Source organism: Leguminivora glycinivorella, chromosome 27 (genome assembly GCF_023078275.1).
Source record: "Leguminivora glycinivorella isolate SPB_JAAS2020 chromosome 27, LegGlyc_1.1, whole genome shotgun sequence".
NCBI classification, from domain to species: Eukaryota; Metazoa; Arthropoda; class Insecta; order Lepidoptera; family Tortricidae; genus Leguminivora; species Leguminivora glycinivorella.
In genome coordinates this window covers 1,246,539-1,265,348 of record NC_062997.1, presented here as the reverse complement: position 1 = coordinate 1,265,348, position 18,810 = coordinate 1,246,539, and the positions used below count along the sequence as shown (strand labels likewise).

Below are 18,810 nucleotides of genomic sequence, written 5' to 3'. Positions count from 1 at the left end.
CCGAACTATTCGGCCGAATACGAACATTGAAAAACTTGCCAAATATGCCGAATACTGAATATTTACCGAATATTCGGCCCATCTCTAATCGCCAGTGTCCGAGGTGTGCTATGACGCTGAAAGTTCTGACTTGAATACTTGAATACTTACTTAGCCCCCTCTTCACAGAATCGACGAAATGTTTCTTCTTTGTGTGTCGCGGGCTGCAAGGAGCCCCGCTATCAGCATTTACTATTTCTTCTAAGACTTTCTGCAAAACAATATTTTATTTTTGTATAAATAAATAAATAAATAATAAATAAATATTATAGGAAATTCTTACACAGATTGACTGAGGCCCACGGTAAGCTCAAGAAGGCTTGTGTTGTGGGTACTCAGACAACGATATATATAACATATAAATACTTATATACATAGAAAACATCCATAACTCAGGAACAAATATCAGTGCTCATCACACTAATAAATGCCCTTACCGGGATTCGAACCCGGGACCGCGGCGTTGCAGGCAGGGTCACTACCGACTGCGTCAGGCCGGTCGTCAAAACTATCAAACATTAATTATTTATTTATACTCTTGGCCACAGACCAGCCAAAGGCAAAGACGTGGCCTACGATGGAGTGAGCTCGCCCATAAGATGCCTGTTCACCCTTGATTTATAACACAATATACGTATCACTTTTTTTTCTTGTTTAATATCGAAGAAAACAAAGATAGAAAATATTTTTTGAGATATTGGCCGTTAAAAAAAGTGCCAATATCTCTAAAACTACACATTTTCATTAAAGTCAAATTTTTAAAGTGATAATTAATGAGATGTCCTATCACCCCTTTTAATTTTGGCATTGGTTTACGGGAAACCCTGTATATAATGGTAACTTTATGAAGGCTATAAAAGTTGAGAACCGCGTTTAGGCCACGAGGGCTGCCGAGTGGCCTAAGATGTGCAAGTTGCGGAAACTTTCCAAAAAAATCTTAAATTTCTTGAAAAATTCACGAAAACTAAAGGGAATTTAAATTTATGAAATGGAAAATTTCCATCCATACAATTGTCTATACAAAGTATGGAAAGTTTCCGAAGTTTCCCTATGTGAAAATATCAGAATTTTGGAAACTTTCCGTCGGCACATCAGTATAAGAGACCTATCCTATCCCAGAATAATAAAATGGATTAATTTCGTCGTAAAAAATATCGTATCTCACACTGCTCCTCAAAGACAAAACGTAGTAAGTCTATATGCATTCCATAAATACTTAATACATTTTTCTCTTCATTTACAGAAGAAGATACAAGTTTTTTCAAAGTAGTGCCGATATACGTCTTTCCTCATACTTACGGGGTTAAGAACTAGTAACATGATCTGTAGAGGCCACATCGCGACTCTAGACTTCTTGTTGTCCGAGAAGCAATCTTGTAAAATGTCGAAAAGGGTGTCGCAGCATTTGCTGAGGTCTTCGTTAGGCCGGCATTGGACTTCTGCGAATTCCTGAAAGAGACACAGGTTTTTAATAATAGTATATTATTTGTGCCGTTTGTATATCCGAGGTCTTATATAGAGAGTACGTCGTAGACGTCGCATCGGACCGATAGATGGCGCCATCGTTCGTTGTAAGTCGCTCCGGCGTCACACCGCCGCGATGTTGGTAGTCCCGTTTTCCCCACCTGCAACATAAGGCTCCTACGCGCCCCGGCCCGCCACCAGCCACCCTCATTGTTTCGTCGAACGCCGAAGTGACCGGTTGTCGCGTATTCCGTTCGAACATTTTTACAGCATGGTGTCTCGAAATTAATCTTTTAGTTTCTATTTCCTTGTTACTTCTGGTCAAACCAGAGTTATTCGTGTTTTTATTTAAAAAGTGGCTTATAACGTTTCGGAATTATGAAATTTTTCAATTTCAATTTTCACCGTCAATTCTTTCTTCCCTTTTAATTTACGCTCGTTCTTCTTGAATAATGAGATATATTATGCCTCACTAGCGATCATTATTCGTCTTTCGGGGTTCTCACGATAGAAATGAACGAGCGGTGCTTTATGATTCTACCCACTTTTTTGTAAGAAAGTTCCATGCTGCAAAAATCGTTACCGTTAATCAGTTTTCTTTTTAAACTATTCGCATTTCCGAGACTAAAGTAGGAAGTGTTATCCGCGTATTAAAAGTTTCGCGCGAGAATATAAGCGGTAACGTAGGTAAGTTGCTCCGCCGGGGACCACGTGCTCCGGGGACCACGTGCTTCGCGACCGCGGGCTGCGCGACCTGCGGGCTGCGGCGGCGGCGGCGGAGGGCGCGGTGGAGGAATACCGCGCTCCAAAGAGGTTTGAATTTCTCCGACGAATGGGTGAGCAGATTCATATTATTTTAGAAAGAACATGTTCGGTTTCCGATTCGGTGCGGAGGCCCCAAGCCACGTGTCGGCGCCGGAACTTACTGTAGCGCTGCGATAGCGCCACTGACCGCGGCAGTGTTGTCCGCCGCGTCGGCGCCGCCGAAGTTGCGTAGAAGTTGCCTCCTCGTTAACGATGGCCATCTCTGCGGTGCCGCCGAACAACGTTGTGGCCGCCACATAGGCGTCGCGTGCGACGCTGTAAGTATGTCTGCTGCTGCCCCGACGCGAGCGCCGCGCCGTTAGTGATCTGTCGTCAATATGCAGGCTACCAGCGCGGCCACCTTCTGCCCCCGCCACAACGCCGCGAGCCTGCTGAAGCTGTCCACCAATATCGCTGGCCGCCACGCTTATGCTGGCGCCTCGATGGTGATGCAGAGCGTTCGTCTGCCGTGACAACGCCGCGATCCTGCTGAAGCTGTCCACCAGTATCGCTGGCCGCCACGCTTATGCTGGCGCCTCGATGGTGATGCAGAGCGTGCGTCTGCCTTGACAACGCCGAGAGCCTGCTGAAGCTGTCCACTAATATCGCTGGCCGCCACGCTTATGCTGGCGCCTCGATGGTGATGCAGAGCGTTCGTCTGCCGTGACAACGCCGCGATCCTGCTGAAGCTGTCCACCAGTATCGCTGGCCGCCACGCTTATGCTGGCGCCTCGATGGTGATGCAGAGCGTGCGTCTGCCTTGACAACGCCGAGAGCCTGCTGAAGCTGTCCACCAATATCGCTGGCCGCCACGCTTATGCTGGCGCCTCGATGGTGATGCAGAGCGTTCGTCTGCCATGACAACGCCGCGATCCTGCTGAAGCTGTCCACCAGTATCGCTGGCCGCCACGCTTATGCTGGCGCCTCGATGGTGATGCAGAGCGTGCGTCTGCCTTGACAACGCCGCGAGCCTGCTGAAGCTGTCCACCAATATCGCTGGCCGCCACGCTTATGCTGGCGCCTCGATGGTGATGCAGAGCGTTCGTCTGCCGTGACAACGCCGCGATCCTGCTGACTGTCCACCAGTATCGCTGGCCGCCACGGTTATGCTGGCGCCTCGATGGTAATGCAGAGCGTGCGTCAGCCCTGACAACGCCGCGATCCTGCTGTAGCTGTCCACCAGTATCGCTGGCCGCCACGCTTATGCTGGCGCCTCGATGGTGATGCAGCGAGCTCATCTGCCGTGACAACGCCGCGATCCTGCTGAAGCTGTCCACCAGTATCGCTGGCCGCCACGCTTATGCTGGCGCCTCGATGGTGATGCAGCGCGCTCATCTGCCGTGAAAACGCCGCGACCCTGCTGAAGCTGTCCACCAGTATCGCTGGCCGCCACGCTTATGCTGGCGCCTCGATGGTGATGCAGAGCGTTCGTCTGCCGTGACAAGCCTCAGTGGTGATGCGGAGCGTAATACTGTTAACCGCTGCACAGGCGTCGCAATCCTTCTGCTGCGTCTGCCGTGACATCGCCGCAAGCTACTTGAAGTTTTCCACCGGTGTCGTCGGCCGACACGCTGATGCTGGCGCCTTGATGTCGCCTCGATCGCACGAGGTAAGATTGCAGACGCGGCGACCTTCATCGCGCCACCGAGCGCAATACTGCGGCTGCCGCGAAGGCATCGCTAATTTTCCTGCCGAGTCTGCCGTGACGACGCCGCGAACTCTGTTGATGCTGTTCACCGATGTAGCTGACTGTCATGCTGGCGCCGGTGCCTCCCGCGCTGACGGCGGCGACCTCGAGAGGGCCACCGAGCACGATACTGCGTGACGCGACAGGGGCATCGAAGACGCCTTTCGAGCTGACGACGGCCGTCTCAATCTCACCGCCGAACGTAACATCGTCTGCTGCAGTGACAAGCTGGTAAGATTGCTGATGTGGTCCCTTGGTACTGCTAACCGCCACGCTGATAACGCCCGTCGCGCCTAAGATGTCACGCTCACCGCGAGCACTGTCTTCCCCTACAATGGTGCCACGACCATATCCGGGCTCCGTCTGCTACGGTATCGTTGCAGACTCTGTTGCTGACCAGGCTGATACTGCCCTCCAATGTGACGCCGGGCGCCGCTATCAGCTGACATCCCGTACACTATGGTATCCACTCTTCTCTTTCCAGTTCCCGTGAAGTACTTCGACAGTATTTACACTCTATTTTGACCAATGACTCCTCCGTCGCCGAAGTGAGAACAGATAAATTCTAAAGATGCTACGTCCTAACGTGGCTTGGCCACCCATAGTTGAACGAGGTAAGACGTCAATAACCGGACGAGGAGCCGCACTGCTGCGAGGGTGTCCTGACGATGTTCGCGAGCTATCTAATCGGAGAGGCGCCTCGCGAGACGACCCTGTGATTCCTGTACGTCGCTCATTGTGTAGGTCAAAGACATCGTAAAGGTTTGCGGAATTAAAAAAAAAAAAAACTCTTTCAGAATGTCCAGATCTGAATTCGAGCCAGCGTGCTGCATCCTGAGCGTGCGTCTGTTTACCGGGCGGACACCAAAACCCAGCGCCGGCCCGTGCACTCGATCAGGGTAGAGCGAGTTTGAGTTTCGGCGCTCTTGGGAAGAAGTTTCACTACGTAGGAAAATAAATCGCGAGCGTAGCGAGCGCGAAATTTTTTTCATAGTAATGCCGTAATTTGAAGATTAACGCAATACAGAACTTATGGATTTCATCATACAGAGTGCGAAAGGGACAAATGGTTGAACTACCCTAGTATAGTTACGTGTGGCTGAACGTGTATATCATGTACATAAAATAACAAACAATACTATAGTGGACAAGTCTGGAAAGCAGAATCGGAATTTGTCGTAACTAAAAGAGAAGATAATTATAAATAGTAAGTGACTCGATTAATTAAGACAACCCGTCAGCGGGAAATCCGCGAACTTTCAAGCTTTTATCGTCTGCAGAGCTGCGGTCTTTGACATATTTTGGGGTATTTTGACTTCACAGGGCGCCTATGTTCCCGACTTTTAGGCCTTATATTTCGCCATCACTTTTATTTTTATAATACTAAGAATTAATTTAGAGATTAACTGCGGACTCGATCGTCACCGTCGGGATGCCCATTTCGGTATTTTGCCACTAAGTGATCTGAGTGCTTTGAAATTCGCTCACCATCTGCTGTGACTCACAAAATTGCGCCTTTGGCTTTATGAGAAACTCCGCTTTGGACTATCGGGTAGACTCAATTCTTTGCATTTGGATAGTGACGTAACTTTGCCGTTCGCCGCACAACAACGTGGCTCGTCAAGGGCTAGAATCCTCCTTTTACGGCGCCCTAGCAACAGCGCCCTTATGAACTTATGTGGTGCAACTTTCCACTTAATCTGAATTACAAATCTAGATTTTCAATAGGTGGATTCATTTCCGATTCCGACTCCTCTCGCCATTTTGTAATATGTGCGCGCCCACGCAACGTATAATTTTTTGTATGCATTTTCCACATTCTCGATTTTGGCGCCCCCTTACCATGTGGCGCCTAGAGCGGCCGCTCCACTCGCTCTACCCTTAATCCGGCCCTGCCAAAACCGATCGGTAATCTGGCCGCGGGGGTTCCAAGTACACGACGATTTCCCGGAGGCTTGTGGCGCCCCCTGTCCATTCGAGAGATTAACTTATTCGCCGAGCCTCTAATAAACAAATTGGGAAAAATAAACCCGCTTCGCCTTAGTGAACTTGAGATTCCAGCTCAAAGCGAAAGGGGCCAGGAACTCAGGAGGACTTCAGTAGTTATCATCTGGCTCGACTATACTGAATTAATATAGAGCTTGATTCGATCGTAGAACCTGATTTCATCAATTTCACAACTTTCGTAGTCTACAGAGGAGGTTGGTTTCCAGCATTACCTCGTACAGCTGCCGATAGCTGTAGGCCAATCGCTCCTGTTTTGCTTGCATTTGCAGCCCGATAAGACCTTAAATAATCGGAATATTGTACAAAGTAAAGCTCTTCCGATGGAAAATAATCTTCAACAGGCGGTGGCGCTGGCGACTGAAGTGACATGCAGCCGGATTAAGGTTCGCATAGCACTATATGCTATGCACAGTTCGGTTGTATGTTATGTTATGCTGTACGATGGCAGGACTACATCTCTTCGGTTACGAGTAACTACGACAGTAACTGCTGACTCCAACAGACTGTCGTACGAGGTCAGTATGCACCCCCTGGGAGCCAAGTAAGTGACCTTCGGTGACCTCGCCTTCTTCTGCTTCGCCCGTCATCGTACCTCTTCGTCTGCGAGAGCCCTGCATTACGCCGTACAACGGTACGTATTAAGCCTCCGCCACACATAAAGCGCATTCCGCTTCGCTAACGCTACGCTATCAGCGCGCTGTATGCGCGCGCATTCCGCTCGCGTCCCGCGCGCGTTGCGCTCGCAATCCGCGCTCGTTAGTTCCCGCTAGTGCCCACTGGGCGCAACGCCAGCGTTTGTGCGGTGCACCGCCATTATTGCGCTCCGCCTACGCTCTCAAAGCGCGCATGTGTGGCGGTGTTTTAATTCACCCCTTGACCTGCTACCACGACGTGTTCAGCAACCACCAGCGATGCGACACGGACGTCACCTCTCAGTCTACACTGTCGACCTTCATTGCACGAAGTAGAAATCCGTCGCATCGGGTTTTGGATTAGGTAATGGATTACCCTAAGAGTCAATGACTGACTTGAAGAAATCGACTGATACCTCCGTCCAGTGTAGTAGCAATCGACAGCGCTCGTACTTTTCATCTTCTAGGCTAGTTTTACCGAGCGATCAGTATCCTCAAATGCCCTCACTAAAAAGAGTTCAGGAGTCTCGCTTGTAACCGCGCTCGCTTGACGCGAAATAGTCTGATCGAAAATACCAGTATCGTAACAAATAGCCCTCGGGCGCGTGAGTGATGACCTTTTTCTGTGTTTGATATGGACGTAAGACGTTGGACTTTAAATAGTCATATCAAAGCTAATATTGATTTAGATAATTTTTACGAAGGGTTGACAAAAGCAGTATCAATTACGTTACCCTGCTACAGTACAGATAGTTACACTACTTTTACAGTTAATTTCCACACTTTGTGTCTGAAATTGGGTTTATAATAACCTGATAAAATAACGTGTCTGTTAATAATAAAAGTGTATCTAAGGTTTTTGTATCTTGTTCAAGTCAGCCTCGCCTACAATGTATAATAATGTCATTTCTCTAACTATTCGCTGACTAAAGCTAAACGTCATCACGAAAATCTCTTTAGGCGTTTCTGGCACCGAGATATTCGCGGATCGAAGGCGATTTCGACTGATACATCTGTCAAATCGGTTCAACAACCGATTCACTTATTCTTCTATGCTATGCCAATAGGGCTACCAAAGGCTTGCGCGCCAGCTGACTCGCCACCAGGAGATAATAAACAGGTCTCTATATAAGACCTCGGATATACAAACGGCACAAATAATATAAAAATTTTACCTTCCAATAAAATTGTTATTATTTTGCCTGGTATATCCGAGGTCTGAGTGATGCCTTCCTGGTAGGCTTAATATACCGTCGGCACTTCTCCTCAACAATGAGGGTGGCTGGTGGCGGGCCGGGGCGCGTAGGAGCCTTATGTTGCAGGTGGGGAAAACGGGACTACCAACATCGCGGCGGTGTGACGCCGGAGCGACTTACAACGAACGATGGCGCCATCTATCGGTCCGATGCGACGTCTACGACGTACTCTCTATATAAGACCTCGGATATACCAGGCAAAATAATAACAATTTTATTGGAAGGTAAAATTTTTATATTGTGCAACAAGGGAAAAATCCCTCTTCTCTTTTTGTCAACAAGTGTTAATAACTCGCGACAGCCGCAGGCTGAGAGAGTTATAGCACAGTATATTAAACAGTACTATCGTACAGTACGGCCACTCCCGCTCCCCGCTGAAAGTGCCGCCTACCCCCTCTCGGTTACCTGACAGTTACCGCCTGTTAAAAACGCGAACAATCGACCTGTCATATCTCACTCATACAAGCATGGTACGCGTTCACCTACACGAGCTTAGAATGTGTGCTAGGAACGCGCCTCTTTCATATATTTGATCGCCAGTGTCTGAGGTGTGGTTAGGTAACGTTTACAAAAAAGGCAATGAGCCGAATAAGAGTTCAGTATAATGACGCATTCCGAGCTCTTATGCGGCTGCCCAGATGCTGCAGTGCGTCGAGCATGTTCGCAGACGCGGGAGTTCCTGACTTTTTCGCGATAATTAGAACCCGCGTTGCCTCCTTCTGGAGAAGACTGCGCCACTCTAGCAACAAAATACTTGTGGTTGTCTCTGACGATATAAGAAGTCCGGTGTTTAAACACTGGAATTCCATTCACATGGACCAGAACAAAAAATGACACAGCACTGATCTAGTGCTATATTATTATTAATTTTATTTTTTAAATGAGAGGCACCCCTTTACAGTGTCAAGACACTTAATTTGATTCTTCTATTATATTTAGTTTTAAGCTAGTTGTAACCTATGGGATCATTATGCCTGAAATAAAAGCTTTTTATTTATTATTATTTATTTTTATAGACACGAGTTTACAAAATCCTTACATCCTGTAAATATTTTGTCAACATTTTCTGATTAAAGTTTCTGTTGTACTGCCCGTTGCTATGGCAACGCGGTCAAGCGCAAATCGAGATGGTATCACAATTTCCAGTCAGATTGCAAATTATAACTAAATAAATAACAAAATATATGTATATAACGATTTATCTTCGTGAAATTTACAATTGTAACTGATCAATTTTTTTCCATTATTACACTATGATGTTGAGTTCTACATGTATCCACTGAACACGCCTACCATATATAACCGGTGGACACTCTATTTAATAATGCAAACATTGTAAAACATGGAAAAAATGGACCAGTTACATTTGCCCCCCAGTCGAGATTTGCCCTGCTGTACCTTACGATTTTTTCTTAGACTTTATCTGTCTATGCGGTGTGTTACGTGTGTCTTTGTGTATGTACTTACTTGGGGGTATGTATCCATCCAGTTCCATATTGCTTTTTCTAAGGACGATACCAAAACAATATGTGCTGATTTTCTTAATAACTTAAACTTTTGTATTGATTCTGAAAAGTAAGGTGAGATGTTCATTACTCTACTTAATTTGCTTATACATAAAACCATATTTATACAAGGTGCCTATGAGGAAAGGGAAATAATTAAACCACGCAATACTGGGGCCAAAAGAAAGAAAAAAAAATTATATACAGTTGAGGAAATTTTTGCAAAATAAAAAAAATACTATTTTTAACCCCCGACGCAAAAACAATGGGGTGTTATAAGTTTGACATGTCTGTCTGTCTCTCTGTGTGTGTGTGTCTGTCTGTGGCATCGTAGCTCCCGAACGGGAACCGATTTAGATTTAGTTTTTTTTGTCTGAAAGCTGAGTTAGTCGGGAGTGTTCTTAGGCATGTTTCATCAAAATCGGTCTACCATGTCGCGGTCGGGGGTTTTTACAAAATTTTAAATTCTATTAATAAAACTGGCACTTACAATGAGTTTAAACGTTATTTTTTTTTGTAAATCAATCAATCAATTATTTATTCGTGATAACTACAAAATACACAGGTAAGAAAACAGAAACAGCAAATAAAAGAAATTAAACATATAAGTTACCACGAAATGGTCCCGACTCAGCATAAAATGCTAACCCGAGGGTCAGCGCTGGTCTTCCGTCGGGACCATTTTGTTGGTCACGAACGCAGCTGTACGACGCGGACCTGTGACACAGTGAACGCAGCGCAAAGACATAGATCATATAATACTGCAAAGATAAAACTCCACTTTTTGACATCTATCAATGAGGATAGATAATAATGCTATTCTCCATAATGGCATCAACGCCGTTAAAAAAGTCTATTGTACACTGAGTAACAACAACAAAGTTTTTCTCACTTAATGGTGAGACCATTAAGGGCCGGTTGCATCAAACCGTCTGTCATCGTTAAAGCATTCGTTAAATTTTATTGTATGGGAAGTTCTATAGACGTCTGCTGCATGACGATGATGTGTCTGTCAAATGTGGTTGATGTAACTATTGAATTGAACTTGTGCCCATATTCCTTGCATGACTTCCTAGGAGACCAAACTTAGCTGTAAGTTCATGTTGTTTTTGTTTTGTTTTGTTGTACTATTTATATGTAAAAATGCTACACCCTAGTGGGGTCCATGTTTGTACCTACAATCTGTAAACACCTCTGTAAAATACCATGGTTGCATTGAATAAATGAATATGAATATGAACTGGCCCTAAGTGAGAAAAAATCCGGAAGACCAGCGCTGGAAGTCGCCAGCAATATGCTAAGGTGAGGCGATTTCGTGGCACTCTATTACTATTTTATGTCAGTGTAATAGTTATTTGTTATACAAGGGGGCAAAGTTGTACTTTAACGCCGAGTGTGGAATTGAAAAACGAGCAAGTGAAAGGATTAGCGAGCAAGGAGGAATCCTGAACTTGCGAGTTTTTTAACACACGAGAAGTAAAATACATTTGCACCCGTGTGTAACACAAAACTTTTCCCCTCACTATAGCGAGGAAACAACGCAAAAAATGCGTTTATTACTGCTTCCAAGTAGTTCCACAGGTGGTAAATCATCTTTATTACTAGATTCACCTAATTTTATCAATTTTAAAGCAGTTAATTTGACTTTATTCAAGGTCAAATTACTTTACCCACTAGTGGATTCTATTCTATTTTTTTTCATTTAGTATAACTCTGAAACTAGGCAAAATCCAGAAAAGTTTGTATGGTATTTCAGTCTTAAAATGGGATCAGGAAAATGCTATTAAAAATAGGTATTCCCTTTCCTCATGGGCACCTTGCATAGTGAGATAATGTTTTCCAGGAGTGTTCGTTTTGTTTCCATGATTGGACAAGTAAAGGTGAATTGACCTTAGGCCAGTGTATTATAATAACCGTAATAGGCGAAACGACTAAAAAAACTAATTAGCCCTTCATTTAGATTATCAAAGAATTTTGGACACATATATTTCTTCTTTTTTCTCATAAACGAAAAATGACGACGGTACAGTGCGTTGAAACTTCGCGTGACGTCACGCCTAGGTACAATTTTTTTACTGTCACAAGCCCCCACTCCGGAACTTTGATGCTCTATATATCTTTCTATTTTTTTATTAAATAGAAAAAGTGAAAAATACGTGTTAGGACGATCTAACTGACGGACTAAACAAAATGCCATTTTTTTATGTAGTCGTCATCCCTATTGTGATAAAGTCGACGTTAGATTACCTGTTAATAGCCGTATAAGCCGAAGAATGTCCACATTGATGTGTTGTATTAACTCGATGTCTGTATAATCGGGGTTTTCTTCGGAGCTTGAAGCCAATTCCTGTAAGAAAAACAAAACTTATTATAAAATACAATAATTTAGACCATCTCTAAATAAATAATACCCCATAATTTATTATATGGGTTCCCTCTATTTGGCATAACTTTAATTGTCCGAAACGATTTTCGCATAACAGACTTCGCATAATCGATTTTCGCCGAATGTTAATTTGGCAGAAAACTTATTTGTCATAATCGAAAATAATACGAATAACACATTGTCCGAAAATAAGTTTGCATAATTCTGTTTACGCCGATTGTTTTTATGAATAAAATTAAGTCGCATAATTGTATTTGGCATATTTCTTAAAATCAGAATATCCACCCATACTAAATGCTGTTAAGAGAGTCGGTTTGGTTAGGTTAGAACTGCGACCTCAACAAATAAAACATTTTGTCAAGAATTTCGGTTAGGTTAGGTTAGAACTGCAACATTAATATAGTTAGTATTACCTATGATAAAAATTCTGCGTAGTAAATTTCCACTAAACCATGTTATGCAGAAATAATTTATGCATAAAAACCATTCGGCGAATAACCTTTATGCATGAAATATATTCGGACAAACAAAAATATGCCTAGACAAATTATGCGTAACTATACTATGCCATAACAGATTATGCGAAAGGTGAATTATGCCAATATAGATTATGCAAAAAAGAATTCTCGATTGTAAAATTATGCCAAAACAAGGGGAACCTTTATTATATATTTTGATATTAAAGGAAAAATTCACCATAATATTTTGCATTGGAATGGGTGTAAGGACAGGTTCATTCACGAATGGAATGAACGAAATATTCAATGTATAAGTGACTGCTGTGTCGTTCCCGAGAATGTTCTCCCGTTTGTATGGGAAATGTCCTCTCAGGAGAATATTCTCCATAGTAAAATGAGAACGTTCTCGAGAACGACACGACTCTAGTCTGTACTGTGAATGCTACTTGCCTCCTAGTCAAATCAGCTTCTTTTTAAGAACTGTCAAAACGATTCTGAACGACTTGCTAATATGGAATTTATATGAAATCGAATAGAGTGACGTCACGGTCAACTGATTTACTTTATATATTTCTATCTGATTTATAAAATATAAATTAGAGTTAAAAATAACTTCTGTCCATGTTTTTCTTATAATTATCTGATGCTTTATTTCGTGCATGTTATAAAATATTTTATTTTAAGTACAGTCCCTATGTAGTCAAAGAGATCCTTTTATTGGTTAATGATATAAGCCCGGTCCACACTGGCCTCACGCCTCGCGAGGAAAACGTCTGTGGTCATGCGCGTACGTTTGGTTCACCCGAGCTAATTTAATCGGCAAGATAGCGGCCCTCGGTCAGCTGTTCAAAATAGTTGTGTTGTTGTTGTTGTGTTGTTGTTGTTGTTGTTGTGTTGTTGTTGTACAGTGTAATGTAGGAATTGTAAATGTACCTGTAACCGAGCACACAGCATTGAAGAAGTTGAGACTTTTTGAAGAACAACATTTTGCTCGCTACCTGCCGGAGCAATGTGTTGCTAGTTGTTGCTGCTTGTTGTTGTTTGTTGTTGCGTATTATATTCTCGGTATCTAGGTGTAATGTAATATATTGTAAAATGTACCTGTAACCGGGCACTGATTCTATTGAAAACTGCATTGAAGAAGTTGAGACTCAGTGCGAAGAGCACTTTGCTCGCGAGCTGCCGTAGTAACGTGTTGCTTGTTGTGTTCTCATTTCGCATATCTGGAGAAAGCGTATAGAAATAAAAAAAAAAAAACCTTTTTCACCACACTAACTGATAAAGGCTTTCTTTGCTATTCGAAAACGGATAGCAAAATTGCATTTTATCCACAAGAGTGCAAAGTAATTTCATACAAATTTTAACTTGATGTCCTAATCTGGCTGGTAGATTTTACCTATTAATGATGATTTTGAATCACAAATATTTAATAAATTGATGGATTTGATTTAGTTTGATGTTTTATTAGTCAGTATTTTGTTCGTGTTGGTGTGGTGAAAAATGTTGTGTTTCACTTGGTGGCGAAGTTTGTTTAACCTTCGTGCCTTGATACCCTCGCAACGCTCAAGATTCCACTTTTTGAACCACTCGCTACGCTTACGGTTCAATATTGGAATCTGTCGCTTGCTCGGTTATCAATATTGGCACGTGCGGTTAAACAACAACTTTGCCACCTTGTAAAACAAATAACTACTTATTATTTCTAGTTTGACTTAATTAATTACAAATATTGGAAAAATACTTCTTTCTACCTACATTAACTATTATATGATTTCACACCAGAACACTTTATGAGGTAAAGACCCCTTCCAGTTATAGCCATTTCTTGCCGTCTTGGGTCACCCACGTCCAGTCGACCCTGGCTAGTTTTTATGATGAAAAAGAGTACTTACTTACTTAGTAACATTAGTTCTGATTAATATCAATTCACATTGAGACACTTTGATCGGTTCTCGTTTGCTTCTTTTCTTTTAATATTTTAATTACATGATTTTGACTCTTGGCGACCTCATACATCTCTAAGGATTATTAGATTAAGTAGATGTGCAGAGTAGAGGGTGCAGTACTTTTGAGTGTTTTGTACTTACCAATAAACTGGCAGACTTCTCGCAGCAATATCTTCACATTCATTGCTTCGTCGAATTTGGTGGTATCTTTCGGCTGCGAACTGAGACATATCTCCAGCGTGTCTAGCACTATGACTAGACTGTCTGCGTAGCTTTTTTCTAATTCTGTGTGCGGTCGGTTCACACCCGAGGATATGGTTGGTTGGTACTGTTGACAGACAATTTTAATAAATAAATATTGGGGACACCTTACACAGATCAACTTAGCCCCAAACAAAGCAAAGCTTGTACAGTCAAGTTCATAAATATGTGTACATTATTTCACCTTATTGCATAGAGTTAAAGTGAAAAAATGTGCATATAACTCGACTGTACTATGGGTGCTTAAGCGACGATATACTTATATAAATGAATACATACTTATATACATAGAAAACGTCCATGAGTCACGGACAAATATCTGTGCTCATCACACAAATAAATGCTTTGCCGGGATTCGAACCCAAGACAGCAGCTCAGCAGGCAGGGTCACTACCGACTGAGCCAGACTACGAGACTTAGTAAATTTTTTAAAATACGATTATAATATAGACTTTTAAGGTACTAGTGTGACGGAACTGGGTGCTGTAACACAGGGTTTCCCAGCTCAGGACAGAGGGTCGTGATTTTCTGAAATTGTTAATTTATATAATAAACCTTTTTTCTTTTATTATTTTTTTTATACGGGGATCAATTTTAATCCTTTATTGAATCTTGCTGACAGTAAGTTTCTCTAATATAATTTAAGTATAAGGAATAAAACGCCAAATGATAATACAAAATTGTGTACATTTCCCCCTCCCCCCTCCCCGCTGAAAGTGCCGTCTAACCCCTCTCGGTTACCTCATAGTTACCGCCTGTCAAATACGCCGAATACGCGAACAGTCGACTTATCATATTTCACTCATACAAGCATCGTACGCGTTCACCTACACGAGCTTAGACTGTGCTTAATTTTTTTTTAGATATAGTTTGACATTTAGAGACTATACATCTCCAACATCTCTTATTAATCATAGTAACTTGTACTTTAGTTGAATTCATACTATTTATTGTAATTGTTGACATGTAAGTGCCCCTGTTGCCTACTTGCTGAATAAATGTTTTTGATTTTTTTTTTGCGCCTCTTTCATATATTTGATCGCCAGTGTCCGAGGTGTGGTGGAATAGTGGCCACTTACAGATGCAAGAAGCGCTTGGCATTCATTGGCTCGTTAGGTGGTCTACATCGGGAAAATTGCTGGTCACAACACTCACAACTGGATGAGACTAGCTCAGAACAAGTGGCTAGAACTACTAGAAGATATGCCTATACTCAGTAGGAGGCGATAAAGGGCTGATCTGATGATAATGATGATAATGATGTTATCTGGGCACATCTTTAGATAAAAAAAACTCTTATAAAAAAAAAACTTAATTTCTGGCCGGGATTCGAAACCCTGAGACCTGCGATCTGTCTGCTAACATTAGACTGACCTCGTACGACTGAGCTATGCGGAGCCGACGCGGGGGCGGCGAAATTAACGACCATATTTTACGTTTACTAACGCGAAAGAAAAACGCATGAAAACTCGAAAATTCGCTATGGCTACGCAAGATCGATTTTTCACCCCTGAAAACCCCCACTTAACAAATTTCAGCGAAATCGTTAGAGCGGTTTCCGAGATCGTTGGTATATACAAATAAATAAATAATAAGTGACATGACTTTGCTAGCTAATCATGAGACACTGTGTGACGTGACATAAGCTCATCAGCTGATTAGCTGCTCGCCTATAATTGAACAATAATAATAATAAATAAATATACAAGAATTGCTCATTTAAAGGTTAATACATGTATATTTTTAATTAATATTGAATATCTACCAGCTCATTAACTCGTTGTAGGATCTTCGTGAGGCCGGCGATGACAAGCCAGAAGCGATGCCTGCTAATCTGGACGAGGCAGGCCTTACATTGCTCCTCGTTTATTCGGGAGTGTAGATTCTGTGCACCGGTCTTGTATGGCAGCTGCAGATAAAATACAATATTTATTTAATTAACCGCGGACCAAAAATTGCTTGTTAGTGTGAACATATGCATTGCGTAAATCTTCAAACAAAGGAGTGATTTTTTGGACGGTTAGGACTGAATTCGCATTGATAGGTTTGGGGAAACCCTTCATGCCATAAGGCATTCTCTCTCACTACCAGTCAACCTTTAGGCAAAGCAAAGAGATTGTGGACTAATATAGATTCATCAGTTTTCAGTCATTATTGGTGCTCCAACTCCAAACAAATTTTCACCTCCCTTAAGGGATGATTTTTGAAATGACATATTACTGGTCATATTTTTAAAAACAAAATTTTGGAAAACCTCCAACATAGTGGTCCGATTTTCATGAAACATGGCTAAGAACACTCCCAACTAACTTAACTTTCAAACAAAAAAAAACTAAATCTAAATCGGTTCATCCGTTCGGGAGCTACGATGCCACAGACAAACACACACACAGACAGACAGACAGATAACACCCCGTCGTTTTTGCGTCGGGGGTTAATAAAATAATTATACCTATACTGACTCTAAGCATAAATATAAAGTGATAGCACAGAATATATAATAGTACAAGTACAGAAGGCCCACTGCTTTGATGTTCACGAAATGCCGCCTTTTAAATGCCTACAAAATTCTAACAAAGAAACGAGCCGCACGTGCGCAGCATCGGACGATAGGGTTGCCTATGAATTAAAACGATTTAATACTCAGATAAAATGCTTATTATATTCAAGTCTTGGGTACTTTCTAGGTATATACATGTACAGTATTTATAATTATATTATTGTTGAATTCCCAACATCACAAGCCTTATTGAACTTTTCCGTGGGACTTAAGCAATAGTAGATCTGTGTAATATTGTCCTATTTTATTCATGATGTTTATTTAACTAAGCATTATAAGCCATTCACTTTAAAAGAAGCTTAAAAAAACTCGCGACGTAAAGTAACAATAGAAAGTGGGAACGTGAGTTCCGCGAAACAGCGCCGCGCGCCACCCCTGATTAGGCCGCGAACTCGCGGCCGCCAGCATGTACTTTGTAGCGCGGCGATAGAATCGTGGAGTGAGCCGCCCCTGGTGATAGCTGTATATTTCAACTAAGACCAATTTAGACTTAGTAACTGATGCGTATTATGAAAAACAAATATGTATATACTACATATATTTATAAACCGTCAAGAGGACCGAAGGCAAAAGGACAATGACTCAAAGCCGACGCAATAAATCTTGAAACAGAAATTATACATTTTAACACAAATGTACGCAAAATATACCGAAAGGGTGGGTCTCATAATGTCGTAGAAACAGAAAGCTATACTTACTTGTTCTTCGAATCTGGCTATTAGCGAATTCGCCCATTCTCCAGGTTTTTGCGTGCCCATTTTGTGTAAATAAATGTATATTTTTATGTAAATAATTCATAAACAACGCGTATTTCAAAGGATTCCATACTTGACAAGGAATTACGATTTGTATTGAATTCGACCCGAGCCGTGACAACAGGATAGAAGATATTCTTTTTGTGAGATAGAGCAAGATAGAAATATATAAAAAATAGCGGATGTTAGGGTTGTCATGTAGAGTTCCAAAAAACATCGAAGACACATCTGTAAAAAAAACCGAACTTTGGATGATTTGTTTTGGAGGTATTGGCTCAAATTCCCTAAGTATGAAAAACGTGTATTCATTCTTTACTTGGATTTGATCAAACTGAAGTATAAACGTGGGAGATCGGGCCGCGGGAACCGAAAGTATTGTTATAATGTTGCATTAACGAAAAGTTGCTATTTACAGATTGTTTACACCACAGTACATTTACGTTACATAATATTATATAATATTTACGTTACATGTGCAAAATCAAACATTTGTGCGTTGTTGAAAGCTAAGAGCTGCGATAAAATATGTACAAAACATAAGACTGGCGCTGGCAACGGCATCCATACCGACTAGGCTGCCAGCATCCGCGCAGCACGAAGGTTGGTAAGTACTTCCGTTCCGTCGCCTACAGAAAATATATTAAATTAAAATTATACCAGAACAATGAATTAAAAATATGTCATGACGTTTTGTGTTCCAGTTGATTGTGATGATCACATCAGATAGTTCTTTAACTTTTTCCTCGTCTGCCTTTTATATAAAAATCCTAATACTTGTTACAATTTTATTTATCGCTACAGAAAAGTCTCGGATGTACGGTTAAAATTTGTAGTCACACTGGTAGCACTACGGCGCAGCTGTCAAATTGTAGATCAATAAAATTTACGTTTACAAAGTTAGTTATGTTTATTTATTAATATTAAAAATACCGGCACAGGATTGAAAATCGACCATTATTAATGTTATTACATTAAATTAAAATACTTAATATTATTAATATTCATTCGTTTTTAAGCTAATTTATAAATTACTAGACATTAAAATATAGA

At 41.9% G+C, this 18,810-nt stretch overlaps 1 protein-coding gene across 1 annotated transcript in view; it reads right to left on the bottom strand.

Annotated features, from left to right (window-relative positions):
* The window catches only part of LOC125240189 (neurofibromin), a 140,904-nt gene extending 123,081 nt beyond the window's left edge, over nucleotides 1-17,823 (bottom strand). Inside the window, 8 exon segments of the mRNA XM_048148013.1 lie at nucleotides 151-250; nucleotides 1,339-1,488; nucleotides 9,357-9,457; nucleotides 11,642-11,741; nucleotides 13,340-13,461; nucleotides 14,326-14,512; nucleotides 16,211-16,354; nucleotides 17,704-17,823. Coding sequence (XP_048003970.1) covers nucleotides 151-250; nucleotides 1,339-1,488; nucleotides 9,357-9,457; nucleotides 11,642-11,741; nucleotides 13,340-13,461; nucleotides 14,326-14,512; nucleotides 16,211-16,354; nucleotides 17,704-17,763 — 964 coding nt within the window. The 5' untranslated portion in view covers nucleotides 17,764-17,823.
* Between the last annotated feature and the right edge of the window lie 987 nt (nucleotides 17,824-18,810).